A 23,902-nucleotide genomic window follows, 5' to 3' on the forward strand; every position below is an offset into this window, starting at 1 on the left:
TAAGCACTTTAGTCCTCACTTTCAGGCTATACTAGGGAAGCTAAAATAAATGTATAAACAACAACAAGGCAAAAACGAAGGCTAATAAAAGAAGCAGTTTCTTTATAGGGAAAGAACTTAACTTGATCTCTTAAAGCCCAACTAATGTGAAACCAATGGGGGGGGCGGGGATGGGGCGGCGGGGGATATTAAGAATAGCAATCAATGAGGTTAAATTACTTGAAGCCTACTTGAGGATTAAAACAATGTCTAGGGAAAGTAGAGCCATATGTACCCTGCTCTTCTATTCAAATTCTAAGGTTTCTTAATAACAAAAACAGCAGTACTTGAAATTTCCATAGCTCTATCTTCAAGGCAATGAATAAACATTAATGGTTGCCAAGAGAATGTCTGTAGGAATTGTCTTCTTGGGCTCCAATCCTATTCTGAAACCTTTTGACATATTCTATCTATGCCAAACATCAATCAAAGAACATAAAATCTTCAGAAGAGGCATCAAAACATTTTATTGACAATTAATCAGCTTAATGAATGCAGTTTGGTGACAAGACACTTTTGGTGGGGATTTTTAATCAGCTATAAAACGTTAACACTTATAAAATGTTTGCCTTAAATACCAAATTAAAATCAAAATCATGTTCTTAAACAAATTAGTCACTACCACCCCCCTCAAAAAAGTCAATAAATGAACTAGGAACAAATAGTTATGGATCTCAATAAACAAAAACTTCCTAGAAAACACAACATTTAAATAAGATAAAATCAAATTAATTTGTTAAAGAATCTTTTACATTGCACATCTCTTTTATTGTTCTCAAGCATTTACAAAGCCTGGTTTTCCCATGCTTTTGCAATTAATAAAAATGAATAAAATATCTTTATTTGAATTGAAGAAAACTTCAAAATGCATTTATTCCTCTGAGAGGAAAATTATTTGGGAAGTTAATGCTTTCAAAAATTAAACTATAGCCATATTCTTTAAGAAATGAAACCTCTTGTGAGATCTTCTAACTACTCTTCTGGCATAACAATTTAAAAAATTCTTAGTCTCTGGAACAAAATATTTGTGTTCTTGCATGATATAGAAGAAAGCCTACTGCATTGAGAATAAGACAACTATGCTATCAAACAAAATAAACAAGTGAAAGTTTTGGGGAGTTCTCTCCCACTACGTCCTCAATAAAGATCTCATCTGGCTGAATTTTTCACTCTGAATTTGCACCTCACAACAGCTTACAAAGTAACCTAGTAGACAAATCGGCAGCATTTTATTCTATGTGAGAGGAAATAACCAGAGCAGTTATGGAAGCAAAAAAAAAACCAAAAACAACTCTTTGGGAGAAAATATTTCACCCTCCAAGTGCTCACAAATTCCAACTAGCTACATTTTTGTCGGTGCACTGCTTAACTATGCTAAGTGGAATGTTCCCCAGAATCCTTGCCTTTCATGAATATTTTTACACAGTAGTAATACTTATTTTGTAAAGATATTAACTGAATTCTCTACTATTTAAAATAAACCTAACAGAATCAATTTATTCCCACAAGGGAGCAGACCAATCACAAATGATGAACTTAAGGAAAACTCAGCCTTGCTATTCACCCTGCCTCTCTAACCTCAGGATTCCTGGGCCTTTCTATGCATCCTGCAGCCAATTTTTCTTTTCAAATGTCTTGTCTAGAGCATAAGGGGGCAGTTAGGTGGTGCAATGGATAGAGTTCTGGGCTTGGAGTCAGGAAGATTCATCTCTCTGAGTTCAGATCTGGCCTCAGACACTGACTAGCTATGTGACTCTGGGCAAGTCACTTGCCCCTGTTTGCCTCAGTTTTCTCATTTGTCAAATGAGCTGGAGAAAACCACTTCAATATCTCTGCCAAGAAGACCCCAAACAGGGTCATAAAGAGTCGAACATGACTAAAAAATGACTAAACAACAACTATGGTATAAGTTCGTAAGGACAGAGTCTATTCCACTTTTTTTTTTCTGTATCCTAAAAACTTAGCACAGGCTTAGTAGCACATAGAAAGCACTTTAAAAAAAATGCCATTTGATTGATTTATTCATTAGAGAATTATCTCATTAGAGGCAGGTTACCAACAAGAAAATAGTTGGTAAGCAATATTAAAAATTAGATTTTAGGGGCGGCCAGGTAGCACAGCAAGTAAGAGCACCGGCTCCAGTGTTGGGATGACCTGGAGATCAAATCCCAGGCTCAGACACTTAGCACCCACCCAGAAACACCTGGCCGTGTAACCTTGAGCAAGTTACTTAACCCCAATTGCTTAGGGGTGGCCAGGTGGTTCAGCAAGTAAGAGCACCGGCTCCAGTGTTGGGATGACCTGGATCAAATCCAGGCTCAGATACTCAGCACCACACCCAGAAATAACTGGCCATGTAACCTTGAGCAAGTTACTTAACCCCGATTGCTTTAAAAAAATAATGATAATAAAAAAATTTTTTAAAAAAATTAGATTTTAGGAGTGGAGCCCAGTTGGCAGAGTAGAGGAAGCACAATGCCGAGCTCTCCAAACAACTTTAAAATAATGCCTCAAATTGATTTCTGGAGTGGCAAAGCCAACAAAAGATCAGGGTAAAACACTTTTCCAGCCCCAGAAACTGAGGAGATTAGAAGGAGAGGTCTGTGACACTGGAGGGGAAGGTCCTTAGAATTGGTAGTGACATCAGCACCAGCAACTTCTGGGCCCTCAAGTCAGGGGACTGGGTAACTGGTCAGAAAGATATTACAAGAGACCACTTGGCTGACACTGGGTATGGGACCAAGAGTTATCTGGTAACTCCACTGCCCATACCCATTTCGTGGTCACAGTTCCAGAGTAGAGAGAAGTGCTTGCAATCTCAAGGGAGTAGGGACCTTGAGGAGTAGTATTACTTTCAGTCTCAAGTAAGCAGGGTCCTAAGAAGCAGTATTACCTGTGGTACCAAAGGAGCATGGGCCCTGAGGAGCAGTTTCACTTGAAGTCTCAAGGAATCAAGGACCCAAACAGCAGACCAGGAGGATGGTGACCACTTCTCCCCTAATCCCATCTTGACAGTACCAAAAACTTCCAAACCCCTAATACTAGCTCTGAAAACAGCAGTGAAAAAAGTCTAAAGCTTGAAACAGTGCTCCCCCACTCCATGAAACAGAGTCCAACTTTAACATAAAATTCAAAATGAAGACATATGGTGGGAAAAAAAGAACAAACAAAAAAATGAAGCTGTCCATTAACAGTTACAACGGTAACAGAAAAGATCACAACCTCAGAAAAAGACAATAATTTCAAAATAGCTGAAAACAAAGCCTCAGAGGAAAAATGTGAATTGGACACAGTAGAATAAGAATTCATGGAAGAGCTAAAATGTGATTTTAAAAATCAGAGTAGTAGATGAAAAACTGGGAAAAGTAATGAGAATGTAGCAAAAAAATTATGAATTGGCAGAATTGGCCAAAATGAAAAGAAGATACAAAATCTCACTGAAGAAAATAATTCCTTAAAAACTAGAATTGGGCAAGTGCAAGCTAGTGATTCCATGAGACATCAAGAAACAATAAAATAAGAGAAAAATAATGGAAAAAATAGAAGAAAATGTGAAATGTCTTGTAGAAAAAAATAACTGATTTGGATATAGATCAAGGAAAGATAACTTAAGAATTATCAGACTAATTATCAGACTAACTAAAAGACATGATCAAAAAAAAAAAAAGATCCTAGACATATTTCAAGAAATTAAAAAGGAGGGATGGCTAGGTGGCACAGTGAATAGAGCACTGGCCCTGGAGTCAGGAGAGCCTGAGTTCAAATCCAGCCTCAGACACTTAACACAAAACTAGCTGTGTGACCTTGGGTAAGTCACTCAACACCAATTGCCCTCTAGGAAGCAAAAAAAGGAAAGAAATTAAAAAGGAAAACTGCCCTTAATGTCCAAGAACCAGGGAGTAAAACAGAAATTGAAAGAATTCAACAATCATCTCCCAAAAGAGATTCCAAAATGAAAACTCTTAGGAATACTATAGCCAAATTCAAGAGCTCTCAGGTTAAAGAGTATATACTTCAAGCAGTCAGAAAGAAATTGATCAAATACCATGGAGCCACAGTCAAGATCACTTAAGATTTAGAAGCGTCCACATAAAAGGAGCAGAGGATTTGGAATATGATATTCTGAAAGGCAAAGGAGTTAGAATTATATTTAAGAAAAGCCTACTCAGGAAAGCTGAATATAATCCTTCAGAAGAAAAAAATGAATATTTAAAGAAATAGAGAACTTTCAATCAATACTAATGAAAAGACAGGAGCTGAACAGAAAATCTGACTTTCAAATACAAGACTCAAGAGAAGCATGAAAAGGTAAATATGAGTAAATAAGGGGTTCAATAAGATTACATTGTTTACATTCCTATATGGTAAGATAAGCATAATTCCTAAGAACTTTATCATTAGCAAGGCAGTTAGAAAAACTCTACACAAAGGGCATATTTGTGATTCTATTAAGTTGGGAATGATCTAAAACAAAACAAAAAAAAATGGGTGAGAAAAAAGGATGTACTGGGAGAAAGGGGAAGGGAGAGAAAGAATGAGGGAAATTATCCCACATAAAAGAGGTGTACAAGGAAGTGCTTTTACAGGAGAATAAAATGGGGTTGGGGAGGGGGGAATCCTTGAACCTCACTCTCCTCAGAATTGATTTAAAGGGGAAGAATATATAAAACACACACACATATTGCAGTAAAAATCTATATTATCCAGCAGGGAAATAGGAAAGGAAAAGGATAAGGAAAAGGAAGGGGGGGATAATAAAAGGAAGGCAGTGGTCAGAAGCAAAACAAAATTTTGAGGTAGGATAGGGTAAAAGGACAGAACGAGGGATAAACAGAGGAAAACAGTATTAAGGAAAATGCACAGAAAGTACCTATAACTGTGAATCTGAATGTGTTTAATTCACCCATAAAAGAGAATTAGACAGAAGAATGGATCAGAAACCAGAATCCAACAATATGTTGTTTACAAGGAACACATTTGAAATTAAAAGACATATAGAGTTAAAATAAGGAACTGGAGTAGAATCTATTACACTTCAGCTAAATTTTTTTAAAAGGAAGAGTAGTGATCATGATCTCAGACAGGGCAAAAGGAAAAAAATAGATTAATTAAAAGAGATAAGCAAGAAAACTATATCTTTCTAAAAGATACCATAGACAACGAAGTAAAATACACCAAATGATTTAGCACCCAAATTCTTACATAAAAAGTTAAGTAAGCCAGAGGAAGAAATAGTAAAACTACTGGTGAAAGCTCGACTTTTTCCCTCTCGGAGCTAGATAAATCTAAGCAACAAATAAATAAGAAAGAAGTTAAGGAGGTGAGTGAAATTCTGGAAAAGTTAGACATGGTAGATGTTGGAGAAAACTGAGCAGGAACACAAAAGAAAACATGTTTTTCTCAGCTGTATATTGCACCCTCACAAAAACTGAACATGTATTTATTAAGGGCATAAAAACCTCACAAACAAATGAAGAAAAACAAAATTAAAAGTACCTTTTTCTGACCACAATATAATAAAAATTACATTCAATAAAGGGAATTGGAAGCAAAGATTAAAAATTAATTGGAAATTAAATAATCTAACCCTAAGGAGTGAGTGTGTTAAAGAACAAATCTAGAAATAGTCAATAATTTCATTAGAGGGAATGACAACAATGAGAAAACATACCAAAATTTGTGGAATACAGTTAAAGCAGTACTTAGGGAAAGTTTTAGATCTCTAAATGCTTATATTCATAAAACAGAGAAAGATCAGATCAATGAATTGGGCATGTAACTTTTTAAAAAATCCTAGAAAAGGAAAAAAATTAAATATCTTTAATTAAACACCAGAACAGAAATCCTGCAAATCAAAGGAGAGATTAATAAAACTGAAAGCCTCATTTATCAAATATACAGGGAACTGAATCAAATTTATATAAAATAAGAGCCATTCCACAATTGGTAAACAATCAAAGGATATGAACAAAAAATTTTAAGAAGAAATCAAAGCTATTAATAGTCACATGAAGAAAATGAACTAAATTACTACTGATTAGAGAAATGAAAACTTATACAACTCTGAGGTATCACCTCACAACTAGCATATTGGCTAATATGAAAAGAAAAGGGAAATGATAAATGCAGGAGGGTGTGTGGAAAAATGGGGACACTAATGCATTCTTCTTGGTGGAGTTGTTAATTGTTCTAACCATTCTGGAGAACAATTTGGAACTATACACAAAGGGCTAGAAAACTGTATGTATCCTTTAATCCAATAATACCACTAATAGGTTCGTATCTCAAAGAGGTCAAATAAAAGGAAAAAGAACCTACGTGTACAAAAATATTTATAGCAGATCTTTTTGTGGTAAGAACTGGAAATTAAGAGGATGCCCACCAACTGGTGAATGACTGAACAAATTGTGGTATATGCACTGTAAGAAATGACGAGTGGGATGCCTTCAGAAAAACCTAGGAAGGCTTATGTGAGGTGATGCAAAGTGAAGTGAACATATCCAGAAGAACATTGTATATAACAACAGCAATATTATAACAACTGTGAAGGACTTGGCTACTTTGATCAAGGCAATGATCCAAGATGATTCTAAAGGACTCAGGGTGAAAAATGCTATCCACCCCCAGAGAGAAAACTGATGAATTCTGAGTGCAGATTGAAACCAATTGTTTTTTCACTTTATTTTTCTTGCTTTTTGTTTTTGTTTTTATAACATGGATTACTATGGAAATGTGTTTTGTGTGACATTCCATGTATAGTTGATATCATATTGGTTGCATTCTCAATGGGTAGAGGAGGGAGAAAATTTGGAACACAAAAAAAAATTTTAAATGAATGTAAAAATAAAAGTTTGCACAACAGAACCAATAATGACAACAAAAGAATTAGGCATGTCACTGGGGGAAGGCATTTGCTTTGGTATTCTATGGTTTGTAGAGGTTGTAAGTAAATTTCTATCAGTGATTCAAAGCATATATACTGAGAGAATACAGCTCAAAATTTCTACTGTAATTCATCATATGCAATATTCTTTAAAGCTAAATCTCCCAGACAGTACACAAGCTGACATATTTAGGAGACTAAATATCAAGAGGGAACAATCTAGGCAACAGAGCTGGACGTAACTTCAGAGAAAACGTCAGCAAATTGACCTGACGAGTTCAACTATGATTAAAGTCAGGAAATATGAAGAAACAAGGATAGCATTAGATAATGAAATATGAGGGGACAAGTTCCTGGATGTAGAGATGCTCATTAACTAGCTAAGTATGCAGCTGTCATATCTTTTAGCGCTTCTTCTTTGAGAAGGGGATATTGCGGGTAATGGAGATTAAAAATGGAGGACATAGAATTGTGAAGACTCCCTTACATCTGGGTAGCTTAACATTAATTGAATTGGTCTTTGTAACTACACTGCTAGGCCAACCAACAAATTATGTGCTGAATAGTCTAGATTCTCAAAGGGGGCATTCAGCACATTTTCAGACTGAAACTCATCTTCCTTGTTACTCTTTTGGTCTCATTGTTTCAAGCATAGAAAGATCAAGGGTACATTCTCAGTAATATCACAAAAACCATTGAGCCTTCAATGTGTTTTCAACCACAGAAACCCCAACCATGAAAACCAAAAGCCAGCAGCCAAGAATCAAAGTGGTTTTTATGTGCCATCTTTAAAAAAAAAAAAAAAAAAGAAAAAAAAGTTTAATGTAACCCTTCCACCCTCCAAAAAAAAAAAAAGACCAAAAATTACTGAGAATACATCAGCATCTATTTGTAATAGTAGCCAATAGAGACATGACAATCTCTTACCTGCCAATTATAGTTTTTCCAAGACTCAGTTCAATCAAAATTGATTCTACATTTTATTACTTACCTATTATATACATTGCATGATGCTAAGTTCTAACGATCCAAATATTGGAAATAAAAATAAAACACAGTCCCAACATTCAAGGAACTTATTCAAGGGTTGTCCCTGAAGTCTATGTACTCACAGGCATATTTTTTGTGGATTTTCTCTTTTTTTCTCTTTCTCTCTTGATTTTCCTCTCAAAAGTCAGCATTAGTTTTTCCACACAGTGTCCCAACCAAATTGCATTTGACGCTCCTCTGATACATTCAAATTTTAAATTCCTGTTTACTCTTGTTCACTACAGCCTTAAAACTAGCCAAGTCCACTATTATGACTAATTAGCAAATGCCATAAAGCCAGTTCACAATAAATTCATCACTCCATGAAAGAGAAACAAGCCTATTTTGAAAACAATGAATCTCTACAGGCAATGGGATGTCCAGTTGGAAATCTGAGAAATGGTTGTGAAAGCCTTTGCTACCATGGATCTTCCTTAAAATTATACCTAAATTGATGTACTTAGACATAAGAAAGAAGATTAGACAATATTTTCTGTCTTCCCAAATAACACAAAACATCCGATATAAAATATACAACATAAATATTAATAGTGTAATATAAATATACAACATTAATATTATAATCAAAGGCAATACACAATCAGTACAACCATTCTCTAGTCTCTTAATGGATTTCCATGACTTGAGTCTCTACCATACTCTGATCCATTCTCTACATTGCTGCCAAACTCACATTCCTAAAACATAGGTCTTATCACACCACTCCCTTGCTGAGTAAGGTACTGTGGCTAGAATAAAGTAAAAAATCCACTGCTTGGCTTAAAATTTAAGGCCATTTCTAACCTGGCTCCTGTCCAATGTTCCTGTCTTGTTACAAATTCCTCCCATTCGTGCCCTCTGGGCAGGGTCTGGCCAAACTGGCCTTCTTGCCATTCCTCACACACAACTGGCCATCTCCTTTCTCCATGCCTTTGCACCACAAGCTCCCATTGCCTAGAAGTCACTCTTTCCCTACCTCTGCCCATCAGAATTCCAAGCTTCCTTCAAAACTTGGTTTAAAAGTCAGCTCCTAGACAAAAACTTCTTTTATTCCACCCCCAACTGTGTCTTTCCAAACCCTAACTCCATGGAACTGCCTTGCAATTTGCTTTGCATACACTTGGAGATTCGCGTAGTGCTGACCCCAACAGAGGGAGTCCCTTGAGGGTAGGTACTATGTCATTTTGGGCTCTGCCTTTCCAGAGCCTGGCACAGAGTAACAATAAATGCTTGTGGACTGACTGAATGAACAACATTAACAACTATCATATTTTGTGCAAGAGACTCAAATCACTTGGATTTGACTGGAAATGTGAGGATCACAAAATGAAACTGAATCAGGTAGATGAATGCAACAATGTGAATCAAATAAAATGTTAAGTGACTAAAATATCCATTTTGGGAAAAATACCAAAAACAGAACAGAGACATGCCAATTTTTTCCTAAAAACAAGTACATTCTTAATTTGTAAAAATATTACACTACTTTAATTAACACACACACACACATACATTTTCCTGAGTTTTACACAATCTAAACTCCCAAGAAAACCATTATCTTTAGAAAAAATATATACAAAAAAGGAACACATTTCATCTTCTAATATACTCAAATGAATTACAGAAGATATCTGGTTTTGATATGAAATCATCTGGCTGAAAGTCTAATATCACAAATTCTCACTAATCATATGACTTATATAACCTATTCTTTATACTGTGGTACACCATGGAATGGAACTGATCATATACTGTGATTGAGTTAGTAAAACCACTATATGGCTTATGTAAGGTTGCAAGATACTATTAAAGTTTTAAAGCAACCCCCCAAAATAGTGACATATATTTAAACTTTAATAAGCAAATCATATAGTATACTTCCATTATACAATTTTCTTTATGGAAGCTGAGATCTTGAAAATATCCTAAGAATAACCTTTCCTTATATTTTAATGCCCCTTCCCTGTTAAAGTAAACCGCCCTATGTAATGTCTAATATTTGTAATTTCAAATACAGAATGGTATGAAATCTTCTAAAATAGATCTATCTCATTTGCATGTTTCCCTTGATTGGTTCAAACAAAGTATGCCCAATTAACTCCTGCTGGCCTGGTTCTCAGTCACACAATTCTAAACCTAAAAATTTAATCTACATGGGCCAAATCCTAAACCCTAAATAGAAAATGCCCTCCTTGTGCCCATATTTTTGATGCTCATGTCTTCATAGTGGGGACTTAATTGTAGGAGTACTTTACATTGTCATGGAGGTAGGAAGTATCTTTCTTTTGGCATTACTTACATTTCTCTACTTTTAAAGGGACTACAAAACCCTTCTGCATCTCCTATGGACGGACACTCCTCTCTAGCATAGATTGTTTATGTCACTGGAAGGTATCCATTTCCTTATTTTTTTTTAAACACCTCTCACCCCTAAAACACTCAGTTCAACTCTCCAGCAAAGTTAAAAGGCAGTGGGACCAAGGATCAAAAAACATTTCCTTCTTTGTCTTTCACCAGGCTTATGGAGCAATGTCACTTTTATCATCTAACTAAAAAGTCCAATATACAGAGGTCGATTCTGACCCTTGTAGGACAGAGGTTGAGCAGCAACTTCTCCCCTGCCCTTTTACCCTTGATGTTTTTTATAGCATAGTCCTTGCTGTCATAACATCAATTAGGAAATTATAGCCTTGTGCCCACCCTGTTTCATTTCTTCCCAAAGAACTGCTTGCTTACTTAGAAAAAAATCTGACAGTTAATAGAAAGATAAATCCTAAACATATGACTGTTTCAAAACCTGAAAAATTTCTAACCATTTACTTGATTAGAACCTAACTGAAACTAGGTGAAAATTAAAGTCCATAGCAATAGATAGGTGTGGTTGACTCCAGGTGTACAGGCCAGAACACAGGGCTCAGGTCAGAAATGCTGAACTGCTCATGCTAAATTTACTTAACCACATGGTTTTTGAGAGACTACCAAGTATCCCTTCCCAGAAACTGCCTTGAAGCCCTGTGTTGTTCACTACTCTTTCTGCTACCCCAGGATCCAAAGAACATCTCTAGATTAGTAAGCCTTTCCATTTCCTAAGATATTTGTAAATGAGGGGCTGGAGAGAACTAATGAAACAAGTGTGGAAAAATAAACACAACTTCCACGCTTTGGGAAGCATGCATTCCCACTCCTTGAGACCGAAGGCATCTCCCAGTTCCCCACACCAAACAACCAGTTTCAAAAAAAAAGGGACAGCAAGATTATTTTTTAAAGCTATTAGAACTCATTAACAAAACTGGCATGCCACTACAAATGAAAAGGATCCTGAATAGTAAGTATAAGGAGTTATATGACATAATGTCTAAAATTTATGGGTTAGGTTAGAAGTATATTTGAATTAAAATACAGATGCCATAGTATGGAAGGGCAGCCAACTATCCCCTGGAATTTACGGTTTGCTCCCAAAACAAATCTTTACCTGCGTCATTCTTAAACGAAGGATGAAAATAGAGCCAAATTCTAATCCCGCATTATTAATTTGAAACTATTTCTTAAGCATGACTTGCCAAGATTTTTTTCAAATGGCTAAATAACTCCAAAAATATTTTCTAGGTATAAAGGAACAGTGTGAAGAGCAGATAACTTGCCCGACTTGAACTTCGTGCCTTTGCCTTCCAAACCCAACACAAATGTTTTGAGGTCTGAATTCTATTTATGCTTGGCAAAACTCGACTTCCTGGTTCAAAGGGAAAAAAAAGCTCATTAAAAATGTATCAAAAAGCTCTGCCAGCCAGCAGTTTTCCTTCAAAACTGAATGCTGAGGAGTAAAGTGTAAACAAATTAAAAATAGCCTAATTGAATTTTCCTAAAATTTTAATTTGAAAATTAAAAGGGAAAGTGTTTAACAATATGAAATTCGAACCTGGCTAAGCCAGAATATTTCTCAAAAAATATTTTGAAATGTTTGTAAAGTTCAAAATACTGTCAAAATACTATTTATAAGTACATTTCATTAAGTGTATCTGAACATTCTTAATTTTAAACATGATTTGTAAAAAATAAATATTTTAATTAAAAATTAGTTTTATGTAACTGATAAACCAACATAATTTAGTATTTGATATTTCAAGATGCAAAGGAATATTAATATATTTAGACTATGAACATTAATATTGTAATCTAAATAGCACATGTTGTTTGTTCAAAGCAAGCATATTGCAAGATGCACAGAGAGGAAAAAAATATTACCTGGTTAAAATGCAGAATTTTAGACTTAGAAGGAACCTTTAAAATCATCTCATATAAACTCCTTATAAAATTAGAATAATTGTTCACATTATGAGGTGCTTTATTTGAGGTGGGGAGTGGAGTAATTTATCCCCAAAACTCTATTGAGTTAGGCATTAAAATACTATTTAATCTCCATTTCATCAATGATAAAACTGAGGAACAAGGATGAAGAAATTTGTCCAGGAACAGAGTTAAGAAAAGTGGGAGCTGAAATTTAAAGGTCAATTTTTGTGTTTAAGTCTAGCATTCTCTGTGCTTTACCATGCAATAAATAGATACTTAATTGCTGGCTCTATAAAATACTCTTCCATTCTACAGAATTCTCCAAAAATCCAACTTTAAGCAGCCAAACATTTTTAGAGCCTTATTTCCCAATCTGGGAATCTCCATGTAACTGTAAGGGTTTCACAAATCCTCATGCAAACACATAAAGCAACAAACGTCAAAAAATCCCCATTTCCCATCTCCCTTCTCCCCTCCACTGACAGGCTCCCCTACTTTCCTTCTAGACTTGGGTTAAAAACAGAAAGAAATTATGCCTTAACCGTATGTGAAATGTATACAGAAGCTGTTGTGATTAATAAAATACAAATTCATCCCAATCCTTACTAAATTCACAGTAGGGTTTTGTTTGTTTTGTTTGCCATTTTGTATTTTTCAATCAGTGAATATTAATAGTACAACTATTATCAGGTGGGGCCCATGGCATTTTTTGTTGTTAAAAGACGGATTCTTCACACTCAGAAAAGTTGAGAACATCATTTAGAACATTGTGCTATCAACCCAATATAAAATTGCCATAAGCCTAGGGCACTATGGGTATGTATGACAAGTGGACAAAGACCATTGGCAGTGCTGGGGCAGGAGCAGCATTGGCCATTCATCTGATAGGGCCCCACCACTGCCATAGAAACATAAGTGTTTAATGAGGCTCTATAGCCCTATGCAGGACTGGGCAGCCTGTGATACATATTAGATTTGGGATTCAAGGGACAAAATTCTACTACATATCAGTACATGCTCCTTCAGACAGAAACTTAGATTGACTAGAGAGATGACTGAAAGGTAAACTGAGCAAATAATAAATACCAAAGGGTATTAAAATGCCAAATTATGTGGTAAGGGCAACATATCATAAGCTAGTACTTACATGGTATGTGAAATAAGTTCCAAAGGGGAAGAAAAAGGAAGTACAAAGAGGATGTGAATAGTCAATAAGCATTTATTTATTATAATTACTATTAGTTATTTATTACTATTACCATTTATTATTTATTAACTGATATGCCAGACACAGTGCTGTGTGCTGGGAATGCAAAGAAAGGCACACAGGGTAAGTGCCCCAAGGATCCCAATCTAATGACAAGACCACATGTAAGCATAAATGGTCCATGAGGCATACACAGAGTGGACGGAGGGTTATTTCAGAGGAAAGGCAAAGGAGGTAAGCGGGTAGAATTCAGAAAGGTTCCTTGCCAAGTCTAGAAGGAAAGTAGGGGAGCCTGTCAGTGGAGGGGAGAAGGGAGATGGGAAATGGGGAATGGCCAGAAGGAAGGTCACGCTCCATGCTATCTCCTCCGGTGAGCTCCAGGGACTGACACACAATAGACACTTGATAAATGTTTATTGACTGACTGGCTGACTAAAGATTTAAATGTCTATGTGGAGCTGCTGTGATTATATACTTCATATGAGAAGGTGAAAATAACAATTTTCCAGCACAATTAATTGCCACCTTAATTTTATACAGAAAATGCCAATTGCTTACAATCCCACAGCAATGTTTACATTTAATAACATTACTTGTTTAGATAATCCTTTAAACTTCAACATTCATTTTGCTAAGATTCAAATAATTCAAAAAGAATATTTTCAAGTTCAAACGATCACATTTCTGGCATTATAAATATTTTTTGTAAAGATTTCATAACTGAGCTTCTTAAAGCTTTTTTAGAATGCCAGTTTGCTAAATTCCCTGGTCAATATTGTCTCCACTGTAAACTAAAGTAATTCTACAAGATAACAGAATAATAAATGTTAAAAAAAAATACTATTCTGAAAAGTATTTTTTGAAGTATAAAAGTTTTCCATTTGGAGTCAGGCAATTTCTGACTGTTGTTTGTTGTTATTTTTCTTTCTCTTGGCCTTCCTTTGTAGGTGTAGGCATACCCATGGCTGGAATGCTCTCCTCCCTTCTATCTACAGCCTACCCTGGCTTTTTTTTCCCTGGCTTTGCATGGGGCCTTTCTGAATTTCAACCACCTACCTCCTCTGCCTTCCCCCTGAGACTACCCTCCATCCACTCTGTGTTCTTGTGTTTTCCTATATGGTTTATGCTCTAACATAGGAAAACAATCCTTATAGTTATAAGAGCTTCATGCCAAAATGGGAGGAACAAACTCAATAGCCAGTGGCATATGTAAAATGAGCATATGTAATATGAATCTCTATGCCCCTACAGTACAGCAGCTAGCAAAGACTTTAGTCTTTCCCTTACCGTACAGCTTATCCCCCAACTGTAGAATCAAAATGTGGCAGAGGAAATACTAGAATGAATTTAACAGCATTGCCCTCTACTGTTAACAGTGACACAGCAAATGAAAAGAAACACATTAGTATCAATGAATCTGGCTCAGGAGTGCAAAAATGCTTGCCTGCTCAGGCAGGATTCAAAGAAAGCATCTAGGTCTCCCACATGAGAATAAAAAAATTAAATGTCTCAAAAAGGAAATATTTCACTCAGAATTCCTTTTGAAACAGGTTGATGAATTTATGTAACTTTCATCTAAAGGACACAGGAAATATTTTTAAATGAGCAGCTCTCAAACCCTCCTCCCTAAGATATCCAGAAGGACTTTTACTTTTGTTACTTTATATCAAAAATATTATTCCCATTAAACATTTTCCAACAAGTACAGCATTTTAAACATGTCTTATATTGCCTCTTCAAGGAATAGCATAATTTCACACAACTGTCAACTTATACTTAGAGTGAGACCTTCATGTTGGCTGTTAGAAATAGCAGCTGGTTCAGAGACACAATTCTAGCCACAAAGAAAAAAAAAAAATATATATATATACACACACACACACACACACACACACACACACACACACACACACACACGTATATATCAAAGGCAAAAGAACCTGAGAAAAATCAGTCTTCCCTAAAGAAATCTAGAAAAATTAGAATGACAATAATTCCACATGAAAAACTATGCTGGTATCAGTCAGAGAGTACTGCCTTCATGAGTGCAAACCGCAAAGAAAAGGGAGAAGGGACCACTGTCTATGGAGTCAGAGGACCTCCCTCAGAGCCTGACCATTATCTGGCCCATGTGACCTAAGATAAATCCCTTAACCTCCCTTAAAGGGCTCAGTTATCTCATCTGTAAAACAAGAAGGCTGGACTAAACGGCCTCTGAGGTCCTTTCCAGCCCCAGATCTATGATCTAGTACTCCTTGAATGCCACTATGATGGTCTTCAAAAAATGGGATGGTCATGAAATCCAGTGTGGCCAGTGTGGCTATTAAGATTGACCAATTGGGGTGGCTAGGTGGCACAGTGAAGAGCACCGGCCCTGGAGTTAGGAGGATCCGAGTTCAAATCCGACCTCAGACACTTAACACTAGCTGTGTGACCTTGAGCAAGTCACTTAACTCCAACTGCCTCCCCTCCCCCGCAAAAAAAAAGGACTGACCAATTAATCATTAATGTTGATAATAATTGAAAGTACAGTACAGAGCATTACCACTGTTCTCAGTCAGTCAAGGACACTTCATTCCTATTGGATGTCAACATTGAGAGGTACTAAAGATTCTTAGGTCTACAAGCAGAAGTGTTCCCCAAATCTGTAAAAAGCCTCCGTTGCTCCAAATACCCAATCAGTTGCCAAATCTTGCCAGATCTCCCTCCACACCATCTCTCAAATCTGATTCTTCTCTACTCACACAGCCACCACCTTGGTTCAGCCCTTCATCACTTCTCCCCTTGATCATTGCAATGATCTCCTAGCTGGCCTGCCTGCTTCAAGTTTCTCCTCAGTCCAGCTCATCCTTCAAACTGCTGACAAAGTGATTTTTCTTATGCACAGATCAGGAGACACCCTCCTCACTCAGCTCCCAAGCCTCTGGGCTGCCTCTGCACATGCCTGCCACAAGCCGTCCTCCTTCCAGCCTCTCCGTACATATCTAGATCCAAGCAGACTGGCCTTCTCTCTGTTCCATTTCTGTTCTGCAGGCCTTTTCAGTGCCTGTCCCTCACAACTAGAATATATGCCTGTCTCAAAAATGTCTGGTTATCCCCTTCTTCCTTCAAGATGCAGGTCTAATACCACCTTCAAAACAAAACTTTGTATTGATTCTCTTTTGTGTTTATTTTGGTATATTCTTATTTAGAGACATGTCTCCATTAAAACTCAAGCCCCTTGTGAGTAGATTGTTTCCTGCTTCTTATTTGTGTCCCCAGAGCACAGCACATTATCTGGCCCAGAGCAAGCACGTAATAAATAAGTGCTGACTGACTGACTGACTGACTGATTGATCAATCAGAACTGAAGACAGATCATGAACCGGACTCAGACTGCCATAAAATAAAGAGAGGGGGCTGGATTGCAATTGGGAAACTACAACTCTCAAGCATTTGGAGCAGTTACTGCTGCTTTCTCTTTAAGAGAAAGATTTTTTTCTTGAAAAATCCATATTCCCCCAGTGATGCTTCACGGCTGTGAATCATGGAACACCAGGATCTCCGAAGAATCAAAACTGCAGATGACCCAAAGGGCAAGGGAAGATGTATAGTGAGTGTAAGTAGGTGTAGTTAGAATCTTCAGAAGTCTGAAACACTGCAGAGGTACGGGAACATGGGAAAGTGATGGAGAGAGAAAACTTCAGGATAAAAGACAAGAGCAAACCAGGTTAGGGTGGGGGTGGGAGGAACCCAACTGGTTAAAATGCTTAAAACACAAGTACAGAAGCCTAATTATTTCTGCAGTTTGGGGCTTTTATTAAACGTGCCCTGCAACACAAAACTCCAGGGTAACAGAATCCACATTTGGGAGAAAGAGTTCTGGCAAGATTTCGTTTGTTCCATGGCCCATCATGCCAGAAAACACGATCTAAATTAAACCCAACAGAGCTACTAGGATCGAAAATTCAAAGCAAAAGAAAACCCTGGCAAGCTAAGGTTACCAGCCCAAGTGAGGCTTAATATGACTATCGGTTTGAAAAGGCTTCAAATGAATTTCCTAAAGAAAGTATGTATGCTCAATAAAGCCATTTTCAATTCTGGCTTACAGAGAATCACCATAGCTTTATGCCGAATGCTGAAGCGATTTTTCTTTGCTGCAAGAACAAATTCAGAACATGGGGCTAACTATGTGGCCAATAACCCTATTCTAACTTCTATCAAGATGTAGCAATAATGACAATAGTAATGACAAATATAACAATTGAAAAACATTTGCAGAGTGCTTCCTACATACCAGGCACTGTACTTGGCACTATACAATTATCATCTCATTTTACCTTCGCAACAACTAGTATTATGCCATTATTATCTGCATTTTGCAGATGAGGAAACTAAGGCAGGTGGTAGTTAAGTGACCTGCCAAGGGTAACACAGTTAGTCTGAGACCATTTTTGAATGGGGGTCATCCAGTTCAAACCTGGTTCTCTGTGCACTGTGGCAAGCCCTGGCATTAGAAATTTATAGCAATAGACTAGAGTTCTACAGCATTAATTATCTGGATTTTGGAATAGAAATCAGACTCATTACCAAAGAGCTTGAAGCTGAACTGGGCGCCTAGCATATTAGAAAACACAATTTGAATTCGGAACTGCCTTGCCAAGAAGAACTAAGCAGATGTAAATAGGATGTTTAATGGAACCAAACCCAAATTTATTCAGGAAAGACAAATAATCTCCACTAACAGAAGCTGGGGCAATGACTTCCTCTGCACAGACAGCAGTGAAAGTTCTGTTCCATGAGTTCTGAGTCATTCCTCTGGCTAGAAAGATCACAGGAAGGAAAGTGCTCACAATCAGAGAGGAGAAATTGAGGTTCTGGGCATCAGGGCAATGAGAGTATCTTATAAAGAGAGGCCAGAAAATAATCTGGAGGCCATTTTTTAAAGAGAAAGGGATAAGAAACTCTCCCTAATGGAAGTCTAAGGACAATCGTTCCAAGAAGTCAGAAGGGTAACCTCATGGAGTTGCTTTTAGTTCAATTCTTGGTTGGAATAATTGCCATACGCTTAGACAAAGATGGAAACGTAAAACAGATTCAGAACTTCAATGTCCTAAAGTAGATTCACCAGCTCTCTAGGGGCTTATGATACAGGCTTTTTCAATGACTTGAAGCATCTGTAATTCTTGGGAAATTAAAAAATTAAAATAGTTAATCATAGAAGATAATTTTTAAATCTCTGGCCTTTCCAAAGAATTATCTGTCTCTTTTAAGTTTAGTTTAAGGCAGCATTTAAATCAGCACAGTCCCTTTGCCATTCAAAAGAATCAGGCATACACAAATAATTAAAAATAAATATTGTAATTCATGTAAATCACATTAAAAATAAATATTGTCAGATCAAAATATTTTTGCCAATCACGCATGCTCTCACCAAAGATAGTTTGGAGCTCAGTGACAAAGGCAAGGCTGTCAATTCACTCCCTTCATTCGATGAGAGAAAGCAAATCTCTAAATCTGCTTTTTCCCTGCAGCTTCTCAGGAATCAATCTTGTGTATCTCGTGTGTGTGTGTGTGTGTATGTGTGTGTGAGAGAGAGAGAGAGAGAGACAGAGAGAGAGACAGAGAGAGAGAGAAACAGAGATAGAGACAGAGAGAGGGAGCTTCCAAAAGCAGCTCTTAAAGAGGATATGAGGCGAAATAGTAAGGACAAAGCAGTCCTGGGTTCAAATCCAGCTCTGCCACTTATTACTTGTGTGACCTTGAAAGGAAGTAGCTTATGTATTTTATCGCTTTAATTTAAGTTTCAAGTTAAGGTTGCCAGCCCATGTGAGGTTTAATATGACTATCAGTTTGAAAAGACTTCAAATGAATTTCCTAAAGAAAGTATGTATGCTTAATAAAACCATTTTAACTTCTCAAAAGAAAAGCCAGTATTTATATAGCAAATCAAATGGAAACTTCTCTAAACTCTCTGGGCCTCAGTTTCCTCATTGACAAAAAGGAGCTGTACTAAGAGGCCTTTTTGTAAGGTCCCTCAGGAGCTCTAAAACCATGATTCAATTCATCCTAATGTAGAGAAAGTTCAAGTATTAGTTTTACTTGGGGCTGCAAACGTGGGATACAAACATTCTGTGAGGTGGCTTGGAATGAAGCCATGATGCACTCTTAGTAAGCTGAACCTATTTAACCCATGATTTCATTTATAAGGTAAATTCCCACTTGTTCAGAATGACTAGGGAAACTGAGTAGTTGGAGTAATGGACTATTACAACTAACTGCCAAGTACAAAATGCCAATTATCAAAGTATCCAAATAGAATGAACTATAATCTATGTGAAATTACGCAGAATACAATGTAATTTGTTCTGAAGGATTCAGAAGATGCCTCAGGATTACAGAGTGACTCATGATTATCCCTGTGAACATCAAGGATCACTGTACAGTACTCCCAGGGAAAGTGAATGAGACAAGTCGATGCCATCATCCTCCCAGATTCATGCACAAACATACATTCATTAAGCACAGCACTCTGCTAGGCAACAGTGATACGAAGACGAACAGTGACACAAAGATATGGCTTGAGAGCCATAAGAACCTAAAGGCCAGGGAAAGTGTCCTTAATTGTCCTATTGCATGAAATATCCAGCACAGCGCTCCGGACAATGTGCTGTTATAAATAAATTCAGTGAGCCGAACAAAATTCATGCTATGATGTCGGCTGCATACTCTAGTGGTGGGTGGTGTTTTGTTTTTTTTTTTAAAGATAAAATCATGGTATGTGGTTAGTTGAGTTTTCTGGTTCCAAAAAAAATAAGATCTTACACTATTCCTTGGCCCCTCAAAAGAATGCTATAAGAATCAATATACTTGTGTCTGAAAATGGATTGTAATCATTTTTCTACCCTTACTCCAAACTTGATGCGTCTTTTAGATATAAACCAGGGCTTCCACTTTTACATAATATGTGAGAGTTTTCTGCAGTCTTTTCTAACACATCCTCATAGTAAGTAGAATTAAAGTTAGTACATTGAAAATTGGAACTGTGAAAAAAAGGAATATTGATAACAAAGTAAACAGAAGGTAGAATATTACTCCAAGACAGGAAAGGGAAGAGGAACTTCTAAGTAAAACAATTTATTTTTTATGAATCATTCAAAGGAGCTCTGGTTATTGTATTATACTGAAATGTCATTAGCAGTGAAAAAAAGAAATCAAAGAAAGACAACATGCCCAAATACCAATTTTAAAACTAGTATTCCACCTACCCAAAATGAAACAACTCTCAAGTGAGCAAATATAAGAACTTTTCAAAAGAAATTTTTATCAGAATTTACTGATATTAGTCCTGACCACTAGCCCCTGTCTCTCAATTTGAGTACCAACTTTTAGAATATGGAATTATTGTCCTTTTCAAAGTTTGACACTTATTTTGGTTATGTAGCTCTTTAAACAGACAACTAGATGCCAAATTCCAATACAACTTCAAAATCAAATAAACCTCATTAAAACCTAATAAGAAAATGGGGGGAAGGGAGAATGGGGTAGGGGAAGCTCAGAATTTTTAAAACTTCCCCATTGCCTCTGCAAGGTAACTCAACTTAATTACATTATTTAAAATACATGGCCCAAAAGCACCTTTGGAGACCTGCAACAAGAAATACAAAATGGCTTGTTCCTCTTTGGTATGCCTGGAATCCTTCCTTCTGAAGCACCACAAACTTCTGATAGCAATGGCCCCATTTTCAAGGAAATCTGCTCCAAGATTCTGTTGATTCTGTTTTTTAACTTTTGATAATGAAATCTCTGATCTAGATTCCAAAAGACCAAAAGGGATATTAACCCAATACTGGATTTATTAAATCTTTTTGTTCTATACCGAAGCTAAATATATTACATGCTTTACATGAGTATTATGATTGAAAACTCCAATATAATACATTCCAAACATGGCGTGTGTGTACATGCATGCACACATGCACATAAAGATGTGCATGTGTGTATACAAAGATAAGCTGGTATAATAATGTCATTTACTTACAGAAACACATACAGAAATGTTTATATAAATACATGGCATAAGATGCATGCGTCTAGAAATGTACAAATTATCTCTCCATGTAGATTATGTCTTTATATGATATGTGTTACACATACAGACATTATGCATGTAAAGCATTCATCTCTCAGAATGGTGATTTTAAAATGCTAAGATATGCAAAAGAAAGTGAGATATTCCAAATGTGAAAATATTAGTATTAGATATAACACTACTTTAATAAATATTGGTTAATTGATGTAAAAAAACATGCTTATACATTATATATACTCACTGTTTGTAAAATTTACTCTGATTGGTATATCCATATCAATAAATTAGCTAATTCTGAAAGATGAGAAGCTTCTGAAATAATCTCTCTCTATTCTGCAGTTGTGATCATCCCCAAAAAGATTTAGGACCACTTGTGCAGACTTAGCTTGGGCTTATAATGCAAATCACTTGTGATTATTTTGTGTTTTGACTATTTTCACTTTTTACAGCTGATTCTCATCATGAGGTTTCTACTCAAGGGCGTTGTTTTCCACAGATGAGAAAGAATTTAAGTTGTCTCAGTTTTATAAGCGACCTACAATAATAAAACTATCTTACTAAAATTTACTGCATTCTCGGGGGACTTGTGATCATGAAACAACATTTACATAATTCTTACAGATGTTCTTCAATCAACATAATTCTGGGTCTGGCAAACTAAGAAATCACGACAAAGGTAGAGAAAGACTACATGAAATAAAAATTTTGCTCTTTATCCACAATGAAAAAGAAATAATGGTCATTGAACTGCTACTATTTCATCAATCAAGGGAAAATTCTGTTTGAATATTAAATTACTTTATGATACAAAGTAGAAATGCTCCCTTCCAATAGTATGATCTATATGCTTAGACTATATAGAGACTTCACAGAATGAAAACATGACAACTCAGCAAAGTCAGATATTCAAGCAAATTCAATGTAATTCACCAACATCTGACAAGTGATCAGAATAGATAGTTATTACCTGCCCATCTTGTCCAACGTGATGAATCTGTAGATTGCCCTGTTTAAAAAAAAACACACACACAAGGTGAAGAATCAGGCAAGAGAATACTGATTCCAAGAGACATCTGCATTGTTTTTTATTTAATAATTCACTTGTTTACTTAAGCAAAAACATTAATTTTGGGAATTTGCTCCTAAGGTCTGACCTTTCTGGCCAATGAAAACAATGAAAGTATACTTCATTTAAAATATTTAACCACGTGGCCCAGAGCTTTACAACTTAAAAAAAGTTCCCCCAATAAAGGAAAAAAGAAAATATAATTTACTAAAATATAATTAAATTTAAAGTCTGATCATGTACCTTTCATGAGGTACATTTTGGAGAATCTTGTTCTTTTCCAATTCTTCCATTTTTACCAAACACACATAGACCCAATGTGAAATGCTTATTACCAGGACCACATTAGAAAGTTGCAGTTTTTGGCTTCTTAAGAGTATAAATTGAAACTATAATAACAAAAAACACCGGTCATTACTCTGAGTGTGTGTATGTGTGCATGTGTGTGTGTGTGGGTGTGTGTGTGTGTGAGAGAGAGAGAGAGAGAGAGAGAGAGAGAGAGAGAGAGAGAGAGAGAGAGAGAGAGAGAGAGAGAGAAAGAGAGAGCTCTTTCTTTTCATGTATTAAATATATGAAAATATACTTTTTGAGTACAACCATTAGAAGTGGCAGAAGATGAGGTGGTTTTGTTTGTTTAATGAGGAAAAGCTAAACATTTTGCTATCATTTTTTTCTAAAATTCATTCTATTTGCACCCATATTCCTGTCATTCAAACCATTCAATGAAAATGTCTTCTCCTTATAGCACTGATGGAAATTATTTGATATCTCTTGGAATTCTCAGTTCAGACTTCAGTTTTTGCTACACCCATATGAGAGTATTCAGAGGCAATTTTTCCATCATAGAAATATAAAAACATTATGTTAATAAGCCCACTTACAAAGAAGGTAATCTACTGCAAACTCATCCACAGTATGCTTTTTTTAAGTGCTAGTCTTTTACTGACTTCCATAAGATATTTCCCTTAACTTCAAAATAATTCTGAGCAGCATGAGAAATATTTCCAAGAACTCCAACAAATGGCCATTAACCACCTAACTAATGTGGTCAAGCTCAAGACCTTTCCTTGTACTCCAGATCCTTTCCTGGGGCCCACTGGATGGGCATCTGTTAGATGCATTCAGCCTTTGAAAAGATCTAAAATATTTTTAACATATTAAGTGCATGCAGAGTAGACACAAAGTTAGTTCTATCTTTATTGCCTAAAAACTACTAAACCCTTCGTCCCCTGAAGTATATTATAAGAGGAGATTGTCAATCATAAGTCACTTCTGGCTAATATAGCACACGTACAACTGCTTGGCTTCCAAGAAAAAGTA

The 23,902-nt window shown here is 36.3% G+C and overlaps 1 protein-coding gene across 11 annotated transcripts in view; it reads right to left on the reverse strand.

Annotated features, from left to right (window-relative positions):
- Positions 1-23,902, reverse strand: part of BANP (BTG3 associated nuclear protein) — a 271,124-nt gene that overhangs the window by 88,366 nt on the left and 158,856 nt on the right. For 6 of the 11 annotated variants that reach the window (XM_069085590.1, XM_069085586.1, XM_069085583.1 and 3 more), the window contains one exon: positions 22,481-22,522. In XM_069085590.1, the coding sequence (XP_068941691.1) occupies positions 22,481-22,522 (42 nt within the window). The remainder of the gene's footprint in view (positions 1-22,480; positions 22,523-23,902) is intronic. The other 5 variants (XM_069085588.1, XM_069085584.1, XM_069085580.1 and 2 more) reach the window with 1 other exon arrangement.

Source organism: Petaurus breviceps, unplaced genomic scaffold, assembly GCF_028583685.1.
Source record: "Petaurus breviceps papuanus isolate PSGF00001 unplaced genomic scaffold, PetGlider_PUasm1.0 176, whole genome shotgun sequence".
Taxonomy (NCBI): Eukaryota; Metazoa; Chordata; class Mammalia; order Diprotodontia; family Petauridae; genus Petaurus; species Petaurus breviceps.